General features: G+C 61.3%; 1 protein-coding gene across 1 annotated transcript in view; it reads left to right on the forward strand.

The window, feature by feature from the left end:
* TSPAN11 (tetraspanin 11) overlaps positions 1–16,213 on the forward strand; it is a gene marked incomplete at both ends in the record, with an annotated part of 35,128 nt that extends 18,915 nt beyond the window's left edge. Inside the window, 5 exons of the mRNA XM_079715873.1 lie at positions 7,896–7,970; positions 8,987–9,091; positions 11,880–12,038; positions 12,375–12,461; positions 16,154–16,213. Coding sequence (XP_079571999.1) covers positions 7,896–7,970; positions 8,987–9,091; positions 11,880–12,038; positions 12,375–12,461; positions 16,154–16,213 — 486 coding nt within the window. The remainder of the gene's footprint in view (positions 1–7,895; positions 7,971–8,986; positions 9,092–11,879; positions 12,039–12,374; positions 12,462–16,153) is intronic.
* Between the last annotated feature and the right edge of the window lie 1,823 nt (positions 16,214–18,036).

The raw sequence follows: 18,036 nt of genomic DNA on the forward strand, positions 1-18,036 counted from the left end.
TTAGAATCAATGGAGCATAAGAGCAGGAAACAGAGATGGCAGTCAAATGTCATCTTTATTCCTAGTGAAGCTGACGGGAGTGTGTGGCTTTACACCTGTGTCCAGAAGCCTTAGCAACTCCAGCTCTGGGGGGACATGCGTACACACCTAAGAAGGGTATCACTCAACCCACCGTGTGGTGGCGAGCAGAGAATGTGGCATCCGGAGGACAGGCTGGCCCCAAGGGGAGGGAGGGAGGCCCACTAGCCAAGCAGACTGGAGTAGCTGTGAGTAAGGATTGGGGAGAATCCGGGTGTCCTTCTAGATGTCCCTGCAGGGAGGCGGGAGGCCAGGACAGAGGAGGCTTGGTCCTGACTGCACAGACCAATGCAGCTGTGGCACCAAGACATTCTTCCCATCTTAGCCCCACATTTTATGCAGACGGCCCAGAGAGGGTGAGGGATTCCCCCAGGGTCACACAGCATCTTGTCCCAGAGGCCAGACGCCCAGGCCAGGGCGCCTTGTGTGACATCACTCTCTTCTCTGACCAGCACCCTTCAGGGCTCAAGACCCACCTTTCCTGGGCTGCAGCAGATGTAACTGATCCCCGCCTGCTTGTAGGAGCAAATCTTCTACAAGGGGCAGTTTTTACAGCCAGCTACCTTCCGCCACCTTCTCCTGTCCAATTTTCCGCAACTCATGCTCCAAGTTACACTGATGGGGCCGCCTAATTCATCTACCTCAACAAGCATTTCCAGCACATTCCTGACTTCCTGCCCTTCTGGGCACAAGGCAGGACGGGCAGGGTGGTCAGGGGAGAGGACACGGAAGGGAATGGGACCCCGTCTTGGCTTGGAGCCTAGTGGGGAATACGAGACACCTGTATGAAAGGACAGAGGACTGTGTGGGTGGTTGACATTCCCGTTTGGCTTGATCAGAGCCCCTGACCTCTCCAAGCCCCCAGATTTTTCCTAACCTCCAGGCTTGGCAGGAACTCTGCTCAGCCTCCCTTTCCCCCAGTAGCCAACTCTGTCCTAGAACGACCACTGCTGGGGACCCCGACACCGGTCCCATCCTGGGGTCCCTGCCACCTGCTTCATGCTACCCCAGCCCTTTGCACAATCTCATCTGTGCCGGCGTGAGCACAGGTGCCCGCAGGCTGTATGACATCTCTCCAGGGCCCGTGAGAAGTCAGCCCTAAGGAACATCCAGGCCCTTCCAGGGGACTCGTAGGAGGCAGCAATGGGTGATTTCCCCCCTCCCGAGCCCAAATCCGTCAGGCAGTGGCATCCCCCAAGTCCCTGGGCCCCTTACCTCCAGGGGAGCCTGGTCCTCATCCCCCCAGCCAGGCCCTGCCATCCCCTCTGGACCCAGCTCTCTCCGCCCACACAGCTGAGCTCTTAGCAGTCCTAGCCTGAAATCCAGTGGACTCCTGGCTTTGGCTTGTGGTTCTGGAAATGTGTTCTCCTCCTGTGACGCCCACAGTATGACCTTTGGACCCCCAACCTTTTGGCTCGGGCATTGGACGGCCCCCGCTGCATCCTCTAGATGTGTCCCTTGAAAGCCTCCTGCCTCCCCACGGCCAGTCTGCTCCCTCCTCTGCCCTCTTCCAACTGCCCCTCCCTCTGTGGACCGGCTCTCCTCTCCCCAGCCCCCGTCTTCTTCTCCACTCCCAGCCCCTTGGGCCAGCACACAATACTGTATTAGCATCAGACACGGGCCAGAGCACACCCTGGCATCCTTTAGAGCAGCCCAGAGCTGAAGTCGCCGTGGCTGGACGGCCTGGGCTGGGAGCCCTGGGCTGGGCCAGGAGGGTAGAGGTCACCTTCATCCTTCCAGCAGTGACATCTTGTTGCTGGAATGGCTCAAGGCTCCAAAATCTACATCCTCTCTTTTCTGCACGAACAGGCGGGCAGCTGCGCCCTGAGCCCTGACAGCCTCCAGCCAGCGGTTAATTACCAGAAAATCACGTGCCCTGAGGTCACTGCCGTTTAAGCATCTGGCTCCGCCTTTTCCGGTCAGGCCTCTTTGGCTGCTCCGAGCTCCCTGACCCTCCCACGGCTGTGATCATCTCACACAGCCAGGCTGGGGGCTGCAGGCCAGCTCTGCTCCCCGTGACTTCATCTCGGCTGCACCCTGACTCTCCACTCTCACCATCTCCCTGAGAGTAGGCCGGCTCCTGTACCCCGGCCCCGCCTGCCGGGACACTGAGCCTCGTTTCCAGCTGTGGCTTGGTTTCCATCGCTAATCATGCAGAATGCAGGGGGTACCGAGGAGAAGAGCTTCGGCCAAGCTCCCTTCTTGGTGATAGAATCAGTCCCGTGGAGAAATTCCGGAAGTCCAGTGCTATAAAGTTCTTAAAATTCACCTCAAGGATGGCACCAGCTGGGCCAAGCTGTCTGGTCTTGTGGGCACCAGTGAATCTGCCCCAGAAACCATATCTCGGCTTGGCCCCCGTGCAGAGTAAATCCATCTGAAGACTCACCTTCTAATTAATCACCTTAACGTCACAATGAGGAATATTTCTGCATGGGTCCTGCAGAGCCTCTTATTAAAGAAAGTATCGGTTTAGTTCAGAGAGTCCCGTGCTGTTTCAGCTTCCTTTGGGATCTGTAGCTTTAGAAAATATCCAACTTTGCTTCCAGTTCAAACTGTTCCATTAGAGAATTAAAGGGAGAAAAAAAAAAACTTTGGTAGGTGGTACAGGGGTGGAGGTGAATGTTTGGGTCCCGTTCTGTGCTAACCAGGCTGGTCCCTTCTGTGTCTGGGGTCCAGTCCGGTGTATTTGGAAGTGGCGTGTCCTTATGGAGGGCTCTGGGGGCAGAGGCTACAAGAGCGTTCTTTGGAATTCTCACTACTGGTTTCTATCAGACCAGGATTCCGGCGGTCGATTCTGGAAGGACTGGGGGTGGGGTGAGTGTGAGGCCGGCTGCTCGCAAAGCTCAGAGGGGGATTGAGGGTCAGGGGGGTGTTGGCGTGGGGTGGGTTCCTTTCACCCCGCGGTGCACAGAGACAGGGCAGAGCTGGAGGGCACACGGGGATCAAAGCCTATACACTCCCGGGAGCGGGACAGGCGTGAGGCCCGTGCGTCAGACGGGGGTCAGAAGGAAGGGTGAGGACCACAGGGTCGCAGTCAGGACCTTTTGGCTCCAGGAGGGCTTTGTGGAGGCCTTGACCAAGCTCACACTTGACGGCTGTCAGCTGCACAGCACAGACGTGCTCGGAGCTGCGAACACCGGCAGGGCCCGCAGAGACCAAGGTGCAGCCCTGTGTGCACTCTCGGGGTGTAGCCCAGCTGTGCGGCCCCCAGACTCTCAGACGGTCAGGCCGGGCTGAGTAAAGCAAAGGGGACAGACTTGGGCATTAGAGCTGCGGCTATGACCCCAGCACAGGCGTGAAGGCACAGGACCCTTTGCTGGGGGCCGGGGAACCTGCCCAGGAGGGGCCGCGCCTAGCCTGCCTGGCTGGTGCTGAGGGCTGGAGGCTGCCTGGGGGCCGGAGAGACACCCTCCTGTGCCTGGGTTTCCCCTCTGTCTCTTGTCACCTGACACCCGGCATCCACCTAACCCTGCCCCCCACCCATGCTGTGAGCTCAGCCAGCCCACCCATCAGCCATCAGGGTGATCCAGCGTGTGAGCACAAAGCTCTGCAGCCAGAATTCCTGGGTTCAGTTCCAGACTCAACCACGTGCGGGCCACGTGGCCTCGGCCAGGCTGTAGCCTCTCCACACACATGTGTGATGCTGGCGCCCACAGAGCACTGTGATGAGCAGGGCCATGCAGGGAGCACCCAGCGTGTGCACTTGGGGACCACCCAGGTGGCTAAGGCACTGATTCTGCCCAGGAGGGCTAATTTGGGGCTTTCGGGGGTGTTTCGGTGGAATGGATGCCGTCCACTGCTCCCACTGTAGAAGACCTGCCTTTCCTCTGTTCCTGAGAAGGCAGCACCCCCTGAGTTGGGTTATCACCTGCTAAGCCACAGGCCAGGAATTCTGGTGGTCTCTTGGAAATGGTGGGCTCAGGGTCCAGTACGTCCTGACTTATACTGAAACATGACTTCTCCAAATTACTCACAGGGGATCTGAGAACTTTTTATTGACTTCTGTTCAATAATTCCAAACCCACACCAGACCAAGTTTAAAGGGGGTGGACTGTAGCTCCAGAACCTCTTCAGGCTTCCCAGAATCAACCATTATCTACAGGCTTCAAGAGCCCACCTCTGCCCAGGGACCTACCCGGGGACCCCAGGGCACAGCCAGGCCAGCAGCTTTCTCTCTGCACCCCAGGTCCTAGCGTGCCCGCAGCTGAAGCCTTGTAGGCATCCCTGATCCTTTCTTGAGTTGGGGTGAGCAACTTCCTGCCCCAAAGTTGCCCTCCAAGGCAGGTACAGGGTAAAACCCCTCACCTGCTTCTGTCGTGTTGTTTCAGGCTTCTCAGGAACCAGAGAACCTTCCTCAGATCTTTTTTGTCATGTCTCCAATAGTGCATACGGGCACATATGCAAATCAAGCCCCAGCATCAGCCTTAGAACCTGAAGGTAAATGTGTAAATCAGAGTTTCTCGGCGGCCTTGGCACCGGCCTTGACATTTAGGCCAGATCATCCTTGCCGTGGGGCCTGCCCTGTGACGGTGGGAGGCTTGGCCATGTCCCCATGGCCTTCACCCACTAGGTGCCAGTAGCGCTCCTTCCCCAACTTACGACAAAAAATGGCTCTAGACATTGCCAGACGTGCCCTGGGGGCAAAATCGTGCCAGGTGGAGAACCACTGGTATAAGTTAAATGAAAGTAACAATTCCACGCCACCCACGGATCAGAAAAGGATTAAGCTGCTGCCCCCAAGTGTGGGCTGCGTGCCCCGGCCAGTTCCCCGTCTCACAGGCGCGCTTAGTAAGAAGCGCACTTGGAGATCTTAATCCAGGGCTGCTTTCCGAGCATCTAGACCCAGCTCGGCACCAGGCCCTGCGGAAGAGCCGGAGGAACCTGAGACAGGGTGCCTGTTCCCCAAAAGCTCACGATCATCCTGGAGAGACAGCACAGGAGCACCAGAAGCAGGCTCCTGGGAGAAGTGGGTGGAGTTACGTCCCTCACCCCGCAGAGGCCACGCCCACACCCGGAGCTGCGGATGAGGGGCCGAAGGCAGGCAGGGTGGGCCCCGGGTCTAGTCCAGGGGAGAAGGAGGAGAGCAGGAGTTCTTGTCGGGACACGAGGCAGGTGAAGCGCTGCAGGCATGTGGCTGGGACCCAGGGGCGGGCTCGTGGAGGCCGTGGCTGAGCTGCGTGTGGAAAGCCAGGCAGGCCTGGAGCTCCAGGCAGGGGGACAGGGCAGAGGCGTGGAGGCTGGGGGGCTGGGCCTGCATTCAGGACTGTCCGCGCAGACAGCCCCCTGCACCGTGGGGGGAGATGATTTGGCCGGACCCGGGGCGTCAGGGGAGGCTTGGTGGAGGGCAAGGCGGAGGGCAGGGGCGAGGCGTGTGAGAGCTCGGGGCGCCACATGGCAGAGCCCTCCAGCCCGGCCCCGGTGCCCAGGCTGCAGCCGGCCAGCTCCAGAAGCCAGGCTGCCAGGATCCTGGTGCGGCAGGATCCCAGTGAGTGGGGACTGTCACCCCGAGCTGTGATTCAGGGCCTCCCCCGCGCAGGTGAGTCACACACCTGCAGCCCTCCTGCCGCTGGAGCTACTGCCTGGAACCAGTGCCCGTGCCCACCGACCACCCAGCCGTCCAGTCCCTGGCACCCGCCCTCCGTCCCACGGAGCCCAGCCCGGCCCTGACCCCACCCCCCCACAAAGGCATCTTTACGGCCGGCCGGAGCTCCTGGGTGGGAGGGAGCGTCACAGCCTCTCGGGACCGCCCTTCCCCTCCTGACGACTCCGGCAGGTTGGATAGTCTGTTTGATGCCTGCTGATGCGTCAGAACAGTTTTGAGGGGCTGGCAGGTATTCATTTAGCCTGCCATCATGTCAGGATGTGGCTGGGTCCCCCTCCCTTCCCATCCACCCTCTTCCCCAGCCTGGCTTCGACAGCACCTGTGGCAGCAACGTCCCCGGAGCAGCACGACACTGCCACGTCTCCAGGACCACCCTCCCACGTGACCCGCAGCTGGAGGGGTGACGGAGAGGAGCCTCGGCCCCCGCTGCAGAAGGAAGGTGGCCAGCGCCGCCCTCCTCTGGCATGGCCGGCATGGGCACGCGGCACGCACCCAGGAAGCCAGGGGAGCAACTGCCCACTGCGCGTAGGGAGGAGAGCGGCCTCGGTGCCGGGCGGGCAGGGGAAGTGGAGGGGTCGCCGTGTCAGAGGAGCTGCGGGCCGGGCATGTGCCCCTGGTGGGGGACGGACAGAGCTCGGGCACGCAGGCTGTCCTGGTGCAGCGCTGAGCCTGGGCTTGGAGGGGAGGGGACCAGGGACCTCCACGGTGCTCTGGCCTCAGGCCCGACAGGTGATTAGGGCCGGCGGTCTCCACTCCTGCAGAGACTGGGAATGCGTCCCCACATCCCCGCTTCCCCGCCACTGGCAGCTCTGATGCTGGGAGGGGTGGGGCCCAGTAAGATGGGGGCGGTATTCACTTAACTTGAAAGGAAGCCTGGCCCTTGGGTGGAAAGTTCTTTCTCTGTGCCAGCTCCCCCGTGGGCTGGGAGGTGTCCGGGCCAAGCCTGCGGGCCCATGGACAGGCATCACCTCGGAACTGGCCCCACAGTCCCCGTCCTGCACCTGTCTCCTTGCCCTCTGTATCCCCTCCTGCCCTCCTTCCTTTCCCTACCTGATAAGCCCTGAAGTTTCAGAGCTCGCCCCCAGGCTGAGCCTCCCCTGGAACCCAGTGATCCAGTGACCAGGGGCTGCGGCCCTGGCATGGCCAGGCAGGTGGGCGGCCCTGGGGGGGAGGAGGCGGCACCAGCCAGTGCTCAGGGGGAGGGGCTGAGCTGCCCCAGAGGGGCCGCTTGCAGACAGGGGTACCTCCCTCCTCTTCCTCCTCTTCCTCCTCTCCCTGCCCTCATCTCCACCCTCCCTCAGCTTCCTCTCCCCGTCGCCTCCCAGCCACGTGGGCCTGGCATGCATTTCCCACCCCTTGGCTCCTGTAAGAGCACCCCAGGACCAAGCAGTGACACCAGGTGGGAGTGGGAGAGGGACGCAGGCCCATCCTCCTGCCGGTCACAGCCGAGTGCACAGCCCGGAAGCCAGCCAGCAGGGCTGGGACACACGTGCGGAGCGGTGGTGAGGGGAATTTAGAGCCCCCTGCAGGGCCTTGAAGGGCTGTGCCTTTCCCAGGATCTCTGCCTTGCTGTTCCCCAGCCTTGGCGGCGGCTGCCCAGCCAGCATCACCACGCTCAGCCTCACCGGCTCTCCCCACTCCCTGAACTGCAGCCCCCCCACCCCCCGAGCTCCCTGCACCCTCCAGGCTTCCCACGCTCTCCCCTCCACCTGGCATGTGCTTCCCACTTCCTTCACCTGGCATCTCACCCTTAGAGATGCCACTCAGGTGCCACCTCCTCCAGGAAGCCCTCTCTGACTGCCCTCCCCAACCTGGGGCCTCCTACAGTTTCTAGGGCCTACCCCATAATAGCATTTATAACACAACGTGTAGTCACTTACTTATCTCTCCCCTCCACCAACAATTGAGGCCAATAATTGCCTTACTTAACGATACCTGGCATACAGTAGGTGTTTAATAAACATTGGGTGGGTGGACGGATTAATGAACTGACAGCAGACCGGTGCATGAAAGGTGGAGTGGGGAACTCCAGGCCAGCAGCCAGGAGAGGCGGGTGTCCAGACCCCCGTCCAGGGCTGCTGGGAAGAGGAGGAAGAAGCTGTGAGTGATGGGAGTCCCCCCTCAGCTTTGGGGAAGCATTTGTCAGAGGTCCTGAAGGGCCAGCTGCCTGCCCAGGCTTGACCCGGCCGTGACCACCTTCTCTCCTCGCTCCTAGTATTTCTGCCTGTTGCTGGCGATCTTCCTCGTTGAGCTGGTGGCGGGGGTCCTGGCCCACGTGTACTACCAGAGGGTGAGTGAAGCGTCCTCCTTGTACTTTCCCCATCGGCTCCCCCAGGAGGGGCAGCACGGGGAGGGGCACGTGGGGGTGGGGAGGCAGCGACATGCAGGTGGTCCTGGGCCTCACCCACCTGCCTTGGACAAGGATGCCACGGTCAGGTCCCCTCCCACTGGATGCTCAGTGACTCAAGGGCGCTATTCGGCTGGTAGAGACAGATGACTGCACTGTCCTTTCACGCCAGCGCCCATACGACTGATGGATGTCCTCAGGATAACGATTGTAAATATTTTGAATATCACCTCAAAATGAAAATCAACAGATACAGTCCTCCATATTCAGGGGTGCCGGGTGCACAGATTCAACAAATCATAGATCAAAAATATTTGGAAAAAAATTCCAGAAAGTTCTAAAAGGCAAAACTTGAATCTGCCGTGCACAACTTTTTTGGGGGGGTTGGGGGGCTGTGCTGTGTGGCTCACGGGATCTTAGTTCCCGGACCAGGCATTGAACCCCGGCCCACGGCAGTGAAAGCGCCGTGCACAACTATTTACGTAGCATTTACATTGTATTTACAACTATTTACGCAGCGTTTACATTGCATTAGGTATTATCAGTAATCTAGAGGTGACTCAAAGTATACGGAAGGATGCGCATAGGTTACATGCAAATACTGCGCCATCTTATTATATACGAGGGACTCGGGCATCCGCAGAAGATCCGTGCTAGTCCTGGTACCCAGGGATGACTGTATTTAAAGGCACCCGGTCCCTAGCCTCCCCGGTGCCCCCACCAGCCTTGAGCTCTGGGGCCCCACCTGTCTCCCAGCTCTGCCCATCACAGTCCACCTAACGCAGGTCCCCAGCCTTTGCAACACCATCTCTAGGGACCCCGCCTCCCCACCGGGGGTCCCAGTTCACTGTGTGGGAGGCCTCAGCCGCAGCAACATTCAAGTTCAAGGAGCTCTAGAGTAGTGGGGGCGGGTCCGTGGGTGGTTCCGAGGACGTACCTTCCCTCTCCACCCTCCTTAGCTGAGCGACGAGCTGAAGCAGCACTTGACCCGGACCCTGGCCGAGAACTACAGGCAGCCCGGCGCTGCGGAGATCACCGCCTCCGTGGACCGTCTACAGCAGGACGTAAGCACCTGCCCTGCGGGCCTGAAGGCCACGCAGACCTGGGTTCCCATCCTGACTGTGTCCCTTCCCGTCTGTGTGACCCTGGGCGAGTCACGCAGCTCCTCTGAGCCTCGTAGGGCGTGCGAGCATTAACCACGGCCCCGCAGGTAGAAGCCCCTCCCACCACGAAAGCACTTCCTGAATCCTGGCTCTTTCTTTCCTCCTCTCCTGCCCTCCCCTCTGGGTGCCTGGTGGGCAGGAAGCTGGCGGTACCAGGATTCGGCTGAGGCCCCAGAAGAGTGAACAGTGACAGGCAGAGGCATCTCAGCAAAGCCGCTGTAAGAATGTCCCAGTTGCAAGCCATCGGGCAGAACTAATGGCACAGAAAAGTGGTCTCTCCTCTCCAGGAAGGGGCCCAGCAGATCCCCGCAGTGAGGCCCACAGTCCTGCCAGAGGTGGGGGGTCGGGGCAAGTGGACCTCAGACCGATACGGCAGCCACTGGCCACACGTGGCTCTTTACACCTAAACGTAAACCTCAGCCCCTCGGTCACACTCACCACATCTCACTGCCCGGTGGCCACACGCATCTAGTGGCCACCAAGGTGGCCAGCACAGGTATAGGGCATTTCCACGTTCCAGAAAACTCTGTTGGATGGTGCAGCTTGGAATCTTGGGGGTTCCGTGTTGGAGAATTTGAGACAACGCTCCCCGCCTGCCCTGGTGCCCCTGCTCCCTGCCACCCATGCCACCCTCACCCTGTGGGCTCTGTGCCATCCTGCATCTGCAGTCCCACCCTGGGCCTGGGGCCGTGGCCTTTTTGCCAGGACCCCAGGCAAGTAGAGGGGGAAGAGGCTGGGGGACCCTGAGCTCTGGCTGTGTCTTACTTCAGTAGGGGGAGGCACCTGCCCCGTTTCCCCAAGACTGGCCCAGCTCCCGGGGGGTCTGTTGTCCTCCGACGTAGTGGCAAAGGCCAGTCCTGTCCCCAAGGTGCACACACACCCGGCTGGGCAGCCCCGTCCAGCTCCGTCTGCACTTGGCAGGCCTCCCACATAGGAACTGTGCCAGGTCACTGCCCTGGGGCCTCTCTCAGGAAGCCCGACACCCCACAGGCCACTGCGGTCCAGGTGAGGCTGGGGGACCCTGACACGGAGAGCGGGGCCGGGGAGGCCAGCTGGGCTTGCCGGGGGGAAAGGACAGGAGGGCACGGTCTAAGCAGAGGGAGCCAGCTCTGCAGTGCTGCCCCGCGGGCACCGGAGCACGTGGACTCGGGTTCCCACACATGCCAGGAACACCTAGAACACCCTCACAGGGACCTGAGGGACACTGGGCCCGGCCCGCATCTTGGGCCTGAGGACACTGAGGCCCGAGAGGCAGCGTCTGGGCTCTGGGCCGCACCACGGGCCTGTGTTCACGCACGTATGGTGACCACAGGGGCCCCCTCGCTAACTGCCTCCTCTGTACTGGGCTCGTGGCCAAGTGCTTTACATGACCCACCACTTTCAGGCCTCACAGCAGCCCTTGTGGAGGTACCTGGCTATCCCCATGTTACAGGGGGCAAAACTGAAGCCAGGGGGGCTAAGCGACCTGTGCAGGTGGCACGTGAGGACAGTCCCGCGGGATTCCCAGCACACGCCATGCTGTTCCCTGCTGTCTGTGCTGTTCTCTCTGCTGCCCCGCGAGGCCTCCTTGGCCCTTCGTCCACATGAGCACCTCTGTCCCTCCTACTAAGCGATAGTCAGTGACAAGCGTGGGAAAGCCAGGAGCTTCTTACTCAAGTTCAGGCCCAGGGCCTAGCTTCACTCTTGGCACACAGCAGGTGCCTAATAAATGCTTGTTAACTGGACTAAATGTACCTCCACCCCACACACCAGAGACCCTCACAACAGCCGTGTTCTGTGGCCCCTACAGGGACTTGAGTCTCAGTCCCCCAACTCGGGGTGCAGGAAATAAACCATGTCCGGCTCCCCTGAGGCCCGGGCTGGCGCTCCCCACACCCCGGAGCCGTGTGGAAGACCCTGGTCTTGTTCAGCCCTCACGCTGACCCCTCGGCACTGAGCTGGCTGTGTGTGGCCTCTGGGACACCTCTGTGTCCTGCAGGTCTAGGGGATCTGAGGCTTCGAGGCCTGGATGGGGGGCATCTGAACCTCTGGGAAGGCTGCGACCCTGTGCCGGTGGGGGGGTGTCCTACCTCCCTGGATGGCCAGGAAAGCGCCCCCTGGTGGTTTGGTGCTGCCCTGGGCCTGCACACAGTGGTACACAGCCCCACTCCCTGGGGGACCCGCTGGCATCCATCTCCCCACATCTTCTCCCAGACCCTCCCTGCCCCAGGGACAACGAGCGCAACCTCCTTAAAGGATGTGGGTGGGCTTCCCTGGTGGCGCATTGGTTGAGAGTCCGCCTGCCGATGCAGGGGACACAGGTTCGTGCCCCGGTCCGGGAGGATCCCATATGCCGTGGGGCGGCTGGGCCCGTGAGCCATGGCCGCTGAGCCTGTGCGTCCGGAGCCTGTGCTCCGCAGCGGGAGAGGCCACAACAGTGAGAGGTCCGCGTACCGCAAAAAGAAAAAAGGACGTGGGTGAACAAAAAAGGTGGTGATCGGTGTTCCTGCCACCGGCTCTCCACCCGCCTGAAGAGAAGGGCCCCGCAGAGCCAGCCTCCTGCTCAAAAGAGGGGAAGGGAAGAAATCTCGGAAGCAAAGAGGGATTGGATTAAGATCTGAAGACTGTGCTGCGGCCCCATAAGCGAGGGGCTGGAGGGCCCCCGCCCCCCCGGGCGGGTCCTCACCTCCAGCCCCGTCTCTTGCTCCAGTTCAGGTGCTGCGGAAGCAACAGCTCAGCCGACTGGCAGCACAGCACGTACATCCTGTCTCCAGAGGCCGAGGGCCGCCGGGTGCCCGACAGCTGCTGCAAGACCGTGGTGGCACGCTGCGGCCAGCGGGCACACCCCTCCAACATCTACAAGGTGGAGGTAAGTGCCCGTCCTGCTGGGGCAGGCAGGGGGCCCGGAAAGGCTTGCGATGGGCCGGGTGGAGATCATACTCACTCATTGGCCACGAGACGGCAGTGGGCCTTCCAAGGTCCCCACGAAGCCTGGGGGCGGCATCCGCTCCCGGGAGATTCGGGGACATCGTGGCACGCCCCTGGGCCACCTGAGAAGCCCACGGGCACTTGAAAGGCTAGACCCGGCCCTTTACGTATCTGGCCTCGCTGAGCTGGGTGGAGGTGGCCCCCGGCCAGCCCTCCCTCCCCATCCTCACCCACTTCTGGGCCAAGGGGTGTGTGACCTGCCTTCCGTACCTTCCAGGGAGGCTGCATCACCAAGCTGGAGCAGTTCCTGGCCGACCACCTGCTGCTCATGGGGGCGGTGGGCATCGGGGTGGCCTGCCTGCAGGTGAGCTGGAGCGGGGATTCGGGGGCGGGGGCAGCGTCTGGGGCTCTGACGCCCTCGCCCGCTGGCCGAGGTCGCAGGTCCTGGCCCTCCGCCCACCCTTGCCCTGCCCGCTCCCTCCTCCCCCGTCCCCTCCTCTTCCCCCTGCAGCCAAGTTCACTCTCTTCCCCAGAAAACACGAAGGAAAATACCTGGGCCTTGGGGCCACCTTGAACTTGTCAGGCACAGAGACCTGGGAGGAGTGGGAGTGTGGGCTCAGGTATGTGCATGCACTGTGTGTGTGCACGCGGGGGGGTGTGCACAGCCTGTTTTGGTCCCAGTGGGTCCATGGGTGTGTCTGCATGCACCTGGGTGTACGTGGCCGGGGCCGGATGCACATACGTGTTTAGGCGTGCTGTGCATACGTGTATATTCTCATGCATGGACACGCGCTCATTCCTCTGTGTGTGCGTGTGATGCACGTGTGCGTGCCCCTGGGGGTATGTACACCCAGCTCTGTGCTCTGAGGGTGAGCGATGCCTTTTGCTCCGTTTCACCACTCCACACCCCTCCCCCGGCCACCACCCAGGAGTCTAGTTGCGGGTGCAGCCTCAGTTCCTCATTTGTAAAAAGGAGCTGATGGTACCCAGACGGGTGACTAGAGGGGATGGGCGTCGTGCACTTAGATCACTTGGCTCATCGCTGAGCAGACAGCAGACACTCAGAAAATGGTACCCACCACCGTTTCATCGTTTCTCCGTGGGCACAGCGTCTCTCAAAAGAGCCGAGTTGTCTCCTGGCCAGACCAGCCTGCCCTCCTCACCCACACTCAGGTGCAGGCGCAGCGAGCCGGGGGCGGCAGGTGGGGGGCGCTCACACGGCCCTTTCGCGCCCGCCCAGGCAGGCCTTCTGCCCGGTGCGCTGACCCCCGGGGAGCCGCAAGCCAGAGTCGGGGTCGCGGAGGGGGTGGGGGGAGGCTCTGCACTGAGGTTCCTGCTCTCCCGAGCTTCTCGGACACCTGTTGCCGACTTCGGGTGTTGGGGGCCTGCTCTGCGGACACTGACTGGACCTGGGCCGCGCTCTCCGTCCATTTCCTCCTGACCTCTGTTCTCAAAAGCGTGAAGCTGAAGATGAAGCAGTGAGGCCAAGGGCAGGGAGCGGGATGACCTCTGAGCCTGAGGTTAGGGTGGGACACGTCCAGCTGTAGGTGTAACGCTGAGGAGGCCGGGTCACCAGGTCGAGGGCAGGTGCCCGCAGCCCCCCGTTGACCCCCACCAAGGGCAGCTCATCCTCCACAGCGCCCTGCGGGACTGTGCTCGTGCCCCGGAGAGAGTGTCCCCGGGCCACCGCCGGATCCCCATCCCTGGCCCATTTTCTCCGTCCATTCCGCTGCGGCGGCCGAGCCTCGGGCTCCAGCGCCCCCTGCTGGCCTGCTCTGGAGCTGCCACCCAGCCTCGAGGAGGGGCTACAGGACAGCGAGATTGGGGTCTGCAGGTCATTTAAAGGGGAACTGAAAGATCTTATTGGAACGGCTTCTTGGACCTCCGCGGCCCATCCTTGATGCTTGTAATGACAGCCAGCTGCCGTCCCAAAAACCTCACGAGGCTAAAAGCATGCCGGCCTCCCTGTTAAAAAGCCCGCACGCAGCAAACACCGCCTCCAGGCAGGCTGCCAGGAGAGGGCACCTCTCACCCGTGCCCCGTGCAGGCTGAGCCCAGCAGCCTGTCCAGCCCACCCTCTGCCGCCTCCTGCAGCCGCCTCGGCCCGTGTGATCTCTGCTCACAGCCGTCTGTGCTGAGTCCTCCATGTCCTGTCAGGAATGGGACACTGGGGGTCCCTCAGGGACTGGATAGTTTGGGCCCATTCCCCATCTGCATGCATCAGGGTGGTGTGTGTGTGCGTCCGTGCGTGCGTGTGTGTGTGAATGTGCACATGTGCACACACTGATGTGCACATCCTCGGCCCCTCTGCATGCATCAAAGTGTGTGTGTGTGCGTGTGCACGTGTGTTTGTATACACATGTGTGTACATGTGCCCACGTGTTGATGAGCACATTGTCTGCCCCTCTGCATGCATCAGGGTGGGGGGTGTGTGTGTGTGTGTGTGTGTGTGTGTGTGTGTGTCTTTGGACACACGCTGACATCCACCTCGCCGTGCCTTCCCCGGGGGCACCCTGGGGACACATGTCATGTACAGAGTGCACGTGCTGGATGCTCAGCCCTCAGGGTCCTCCCCGGCGTGAGAGGTGTGCCGTAGGGGACGCAGCCACGAGTCTGTGCTGGTCCAGCTGCTCCCATCTGGCCTCCCCTTGACAAGATGATCCCCCAGGACAAGTCATCAAACCATGAGGTGGGGACAGGGCAGAGAGCCTGCTCGCCACCTGGGTGGAATGACTGTGACAGCCACCCGCTTAAAGCCAGCGGGAGATGAGATAACCTCTTAAGCCACCTTTGAGCCCGTGGCTCTGAATCCCAGAGGTGGATTAGCGCTGCTCTTAGCACCAAGTCTGAAAGCTGAAAGCTGTGTTCCCAGGGGGTGAAACTCCCGCGTGGGGACAGAGAGGGGGGAGGAAGGGGGCACAGAAGGGCTCGACCTCTGCTCCCTCCTTGAGTTTCTCAAAGAGAAACTAGGGTCTGCCAGCCCCAGGCCGTCCTCCTCCGTGTGCATCCGGAGGCACCCTGGAAAGGTCAGGTCAGCAGCAGCCGCTGGGAAACATGGGGTACTGTTTCCTGTATTTGGGAAACCCACCTGGACCCCTGTCCGCGACACAGCCATGGGCTGCCCTCCGAGTGTCCCCTCCTGCGGGCCAGGAGCCGGAAGCCAGCAGCGCCATCTTCATCAGGGCCACCGCCCCAGCCCTGGGCCCCCTTGGTCTGACACGTCTTCACCTCCGCGTTCTCAGTGCATCCTCGCGCGCGAGGCGGGAGAGGAAGAGGAAGGAGGAGGAAGCAAACAGAGAACAAGGTGGGGAACAAAGGTCCTCATCCTCTGCGTCTAGAGATGGGCAAGTGAGACGTGGGAGGCGACTGCCCGGCACTGCCCGGCTCCAGACAGCTAGGAGATGGTTCAGAGGGGCTGGCAGGCAGGCTCCCCGGGCCTGGGGTTGGTGCCGTGGCCCGAATTGATTTACAAGATGAGCTGGTGACGGTTCTGGGCCCTCCACTCAGAGCTTCAGTGTCCCCTCCTGCGCATCAGCCAGAGAATCGACTCCGGGGCCTTGTTTTTCTCTGGTATCTGAGAGCAGCAAGAGGTAGACAGACTTTCCTCAAGAAAGACTGCTTCAGCCAGCAACGAGGGAGTGGCGGTGTCACCGTTCGGAATCTAATAAAATCAGGCCATCTCCAGAGAAGGTCTGGGACCACAGAGCCGCCGTGTGGACGGGAAGCTGGTTGGACGCGCAGGCCCTCCCCCAGGCCACAGAATTGCCATCTGCAGCATGACAAGGTCCCCGGGCGATCCGTGACCATTCAAGTGTGAGAAATACCGCTCTTAGCTAGTGGTTCTCAAAGTGGTCCCCACCTCCACCCCCAGCATCACCTGGGAGCTTGTTAGACATGCAGAGTGCCAGGCCCCCCCCAGACCCCCTGAGTCAGAATCTGCCCCTGATCAGGTCCCCAGGGGGCTCTTGGGGGTGGGAAGCCCAGCTCCAGGGCGCCCTTGGCCAGCTCGCTAGCGGGCTCTGATGTCTCTGTCCCTCTGCTCTTTCCACCCGGCAGATCTGCGGGATGATTCTCACCTGCTGTTTGCACCGGAGGGTCCAGCTGCATTTATACTAACGGCCGACCTTGTCCCCGTCCCACTGCCCCTCGCAAGTTCAGGGGCCCAAATCCCATCGGCCAGGCCTGCGACGTCAGCATCAGCTGGCCTGGAAGCTCCCGGAAACAACCCCCACTCTGTGCCCAGCCCCTTGGGACCCACAGGTGCCTGAGACCATGGCTCCTGCAGCGCCCCCACCCGGGCCGGGGACCCTCAGCCTCCTCCCTGCACCTCTGTGGGCTCACCGCCGGAACCCCCAGGCCGGGGACGGAGCCTCGCCAGGCATGGGCTCCCGAGGACCGCAGGGGGCTGGGCTCAGGCTGTGCCCCCTCCCCGCGCCTGAACCCTGAACCAGGGCTAGAAACCTTGGCCCCTCTGGGATGCTTACGTTGGGCCCGTGACCCACCTGTGCTCAGCATCCTTCCTCGTGCCTCTGCTGGGTGCGCTTTTCTCCCCGCGGCCCGGGAAGTGCATCGGGCGGGCAGGTAGGGTTAGCTCTGCCCGCAGAAGAACCAGCCTTCCGCCCACCACCACACCTTCTCACCTGGAAAGGAGTGTCGGGTGGCCCGGTTCCTTCCTGCAGGCCCGGGGTTGGGCGGCGCAGGCGGGCTGGACCCGCCAGGGCCGGGAGCGGGGGGCCTGCCTTGGGCCCCTCCCTGGGAGAGGTCCCCCCTGGGGGGACCTTGGCCCCAAGCCCCCTCTCTAGCCATATGCCCCTCAGGGGTCTCCTGTCCATGGCTTGAATCTCAGGAAGCCCAGGTTTTTAAAACCATCTTCAGCTCTTAATGTTGGTGGGAGTAAAATCCTTCCTGATTAAACCAGATCACAGACCCTGCAAAGCTGGAGCCGCTGAGAAAGTGCAGCTCTTAGCAGAGGGGATGCTCTGCCCGGAACCTCCTTTTCCTGGGCCCACACTCCCGGACCACCGGGCCGTCACCACGTGGCCTGCAGGAGCCCCACTGCTTCCCAGAGAGACTATAGCCCCTTCCTTAGCTTGTCATACTGGGGGTGAACCAGGGAATTTTCAGGAAGAACTTTCCCAGATATGGAGGGAGAACTAAAAGAAAATCCTGGGAAACACAGAGCACAGGTGCTGGCACAGTTTCCCAAAGAACACGTATCAACTCATGAGACCCCCATAGCCCATCCCCCTCCACGTGGCCGTTACGAGTGGGCAGAGATCCCCACGCCGGCCCTCGTGTCCGGGGTCCTGGATTCCCCTTCTACTTCCCACTGCCGTGATGCTGAGGCCAAGGCCAGGAAAGGTCACACGTCGCCTCCCCAGTCTCTTGTGGGCCCAGCTCAGTCCCTGGTGAAGGGTGTTTTCTTTCCCATTCGGGGGTCACTGCTGTCCCCAACACAGCCCCAACTGTACCAAAACCGCACACTCCCGAACGGGTTACCCACACGAGCAGAGGGCACAGCAGCCTCCCCAGGGTGGATTCCCTCTCCTGCCCTGGGATTCTCCGGGCGCTGTTAGAGAGGGCCCTGGGATCACTGATGCCAATTCATTAAAAGGGAGGCCAGCTTTCCAGCAATCCCAGATTGCCCCAAAGCCAAAAAACATGGTGCTGCAATTATCTTTGCTGCCCTCCAACTTCCTGGGATTCGTGCATATAATCGAAAAATAACCATAAGTCCCAAGTTCTCTGCAGGGCTAGATGCCAGGCTGACGTCACACTCTCCCGCCGGTACCAGGACCCCGGGCCACCTCACTCCAGAGTGGCAGCGTTTCTCCACGGGGATCAGTTCATTTGTCCCCGTCCCCAGATGCAAGCGGGGGGACACTTTTTCACCCCAAGGCAAAGCGACTTCCATCATAATTCAGTGAAGCTGGGGGCCC

Source organism: Hyperoodon ampullatus (genome assembly GCF_949752795.1).
Source record: "Hyperoodon ampullatus genome assembly, chromosome: 11".
NCBI lineage: Eukaryota > Metazoa > Chordata > Mammalia > Artiodactyla > Ziphiidae > Hyperoodon > Hyperoodon ampullatus.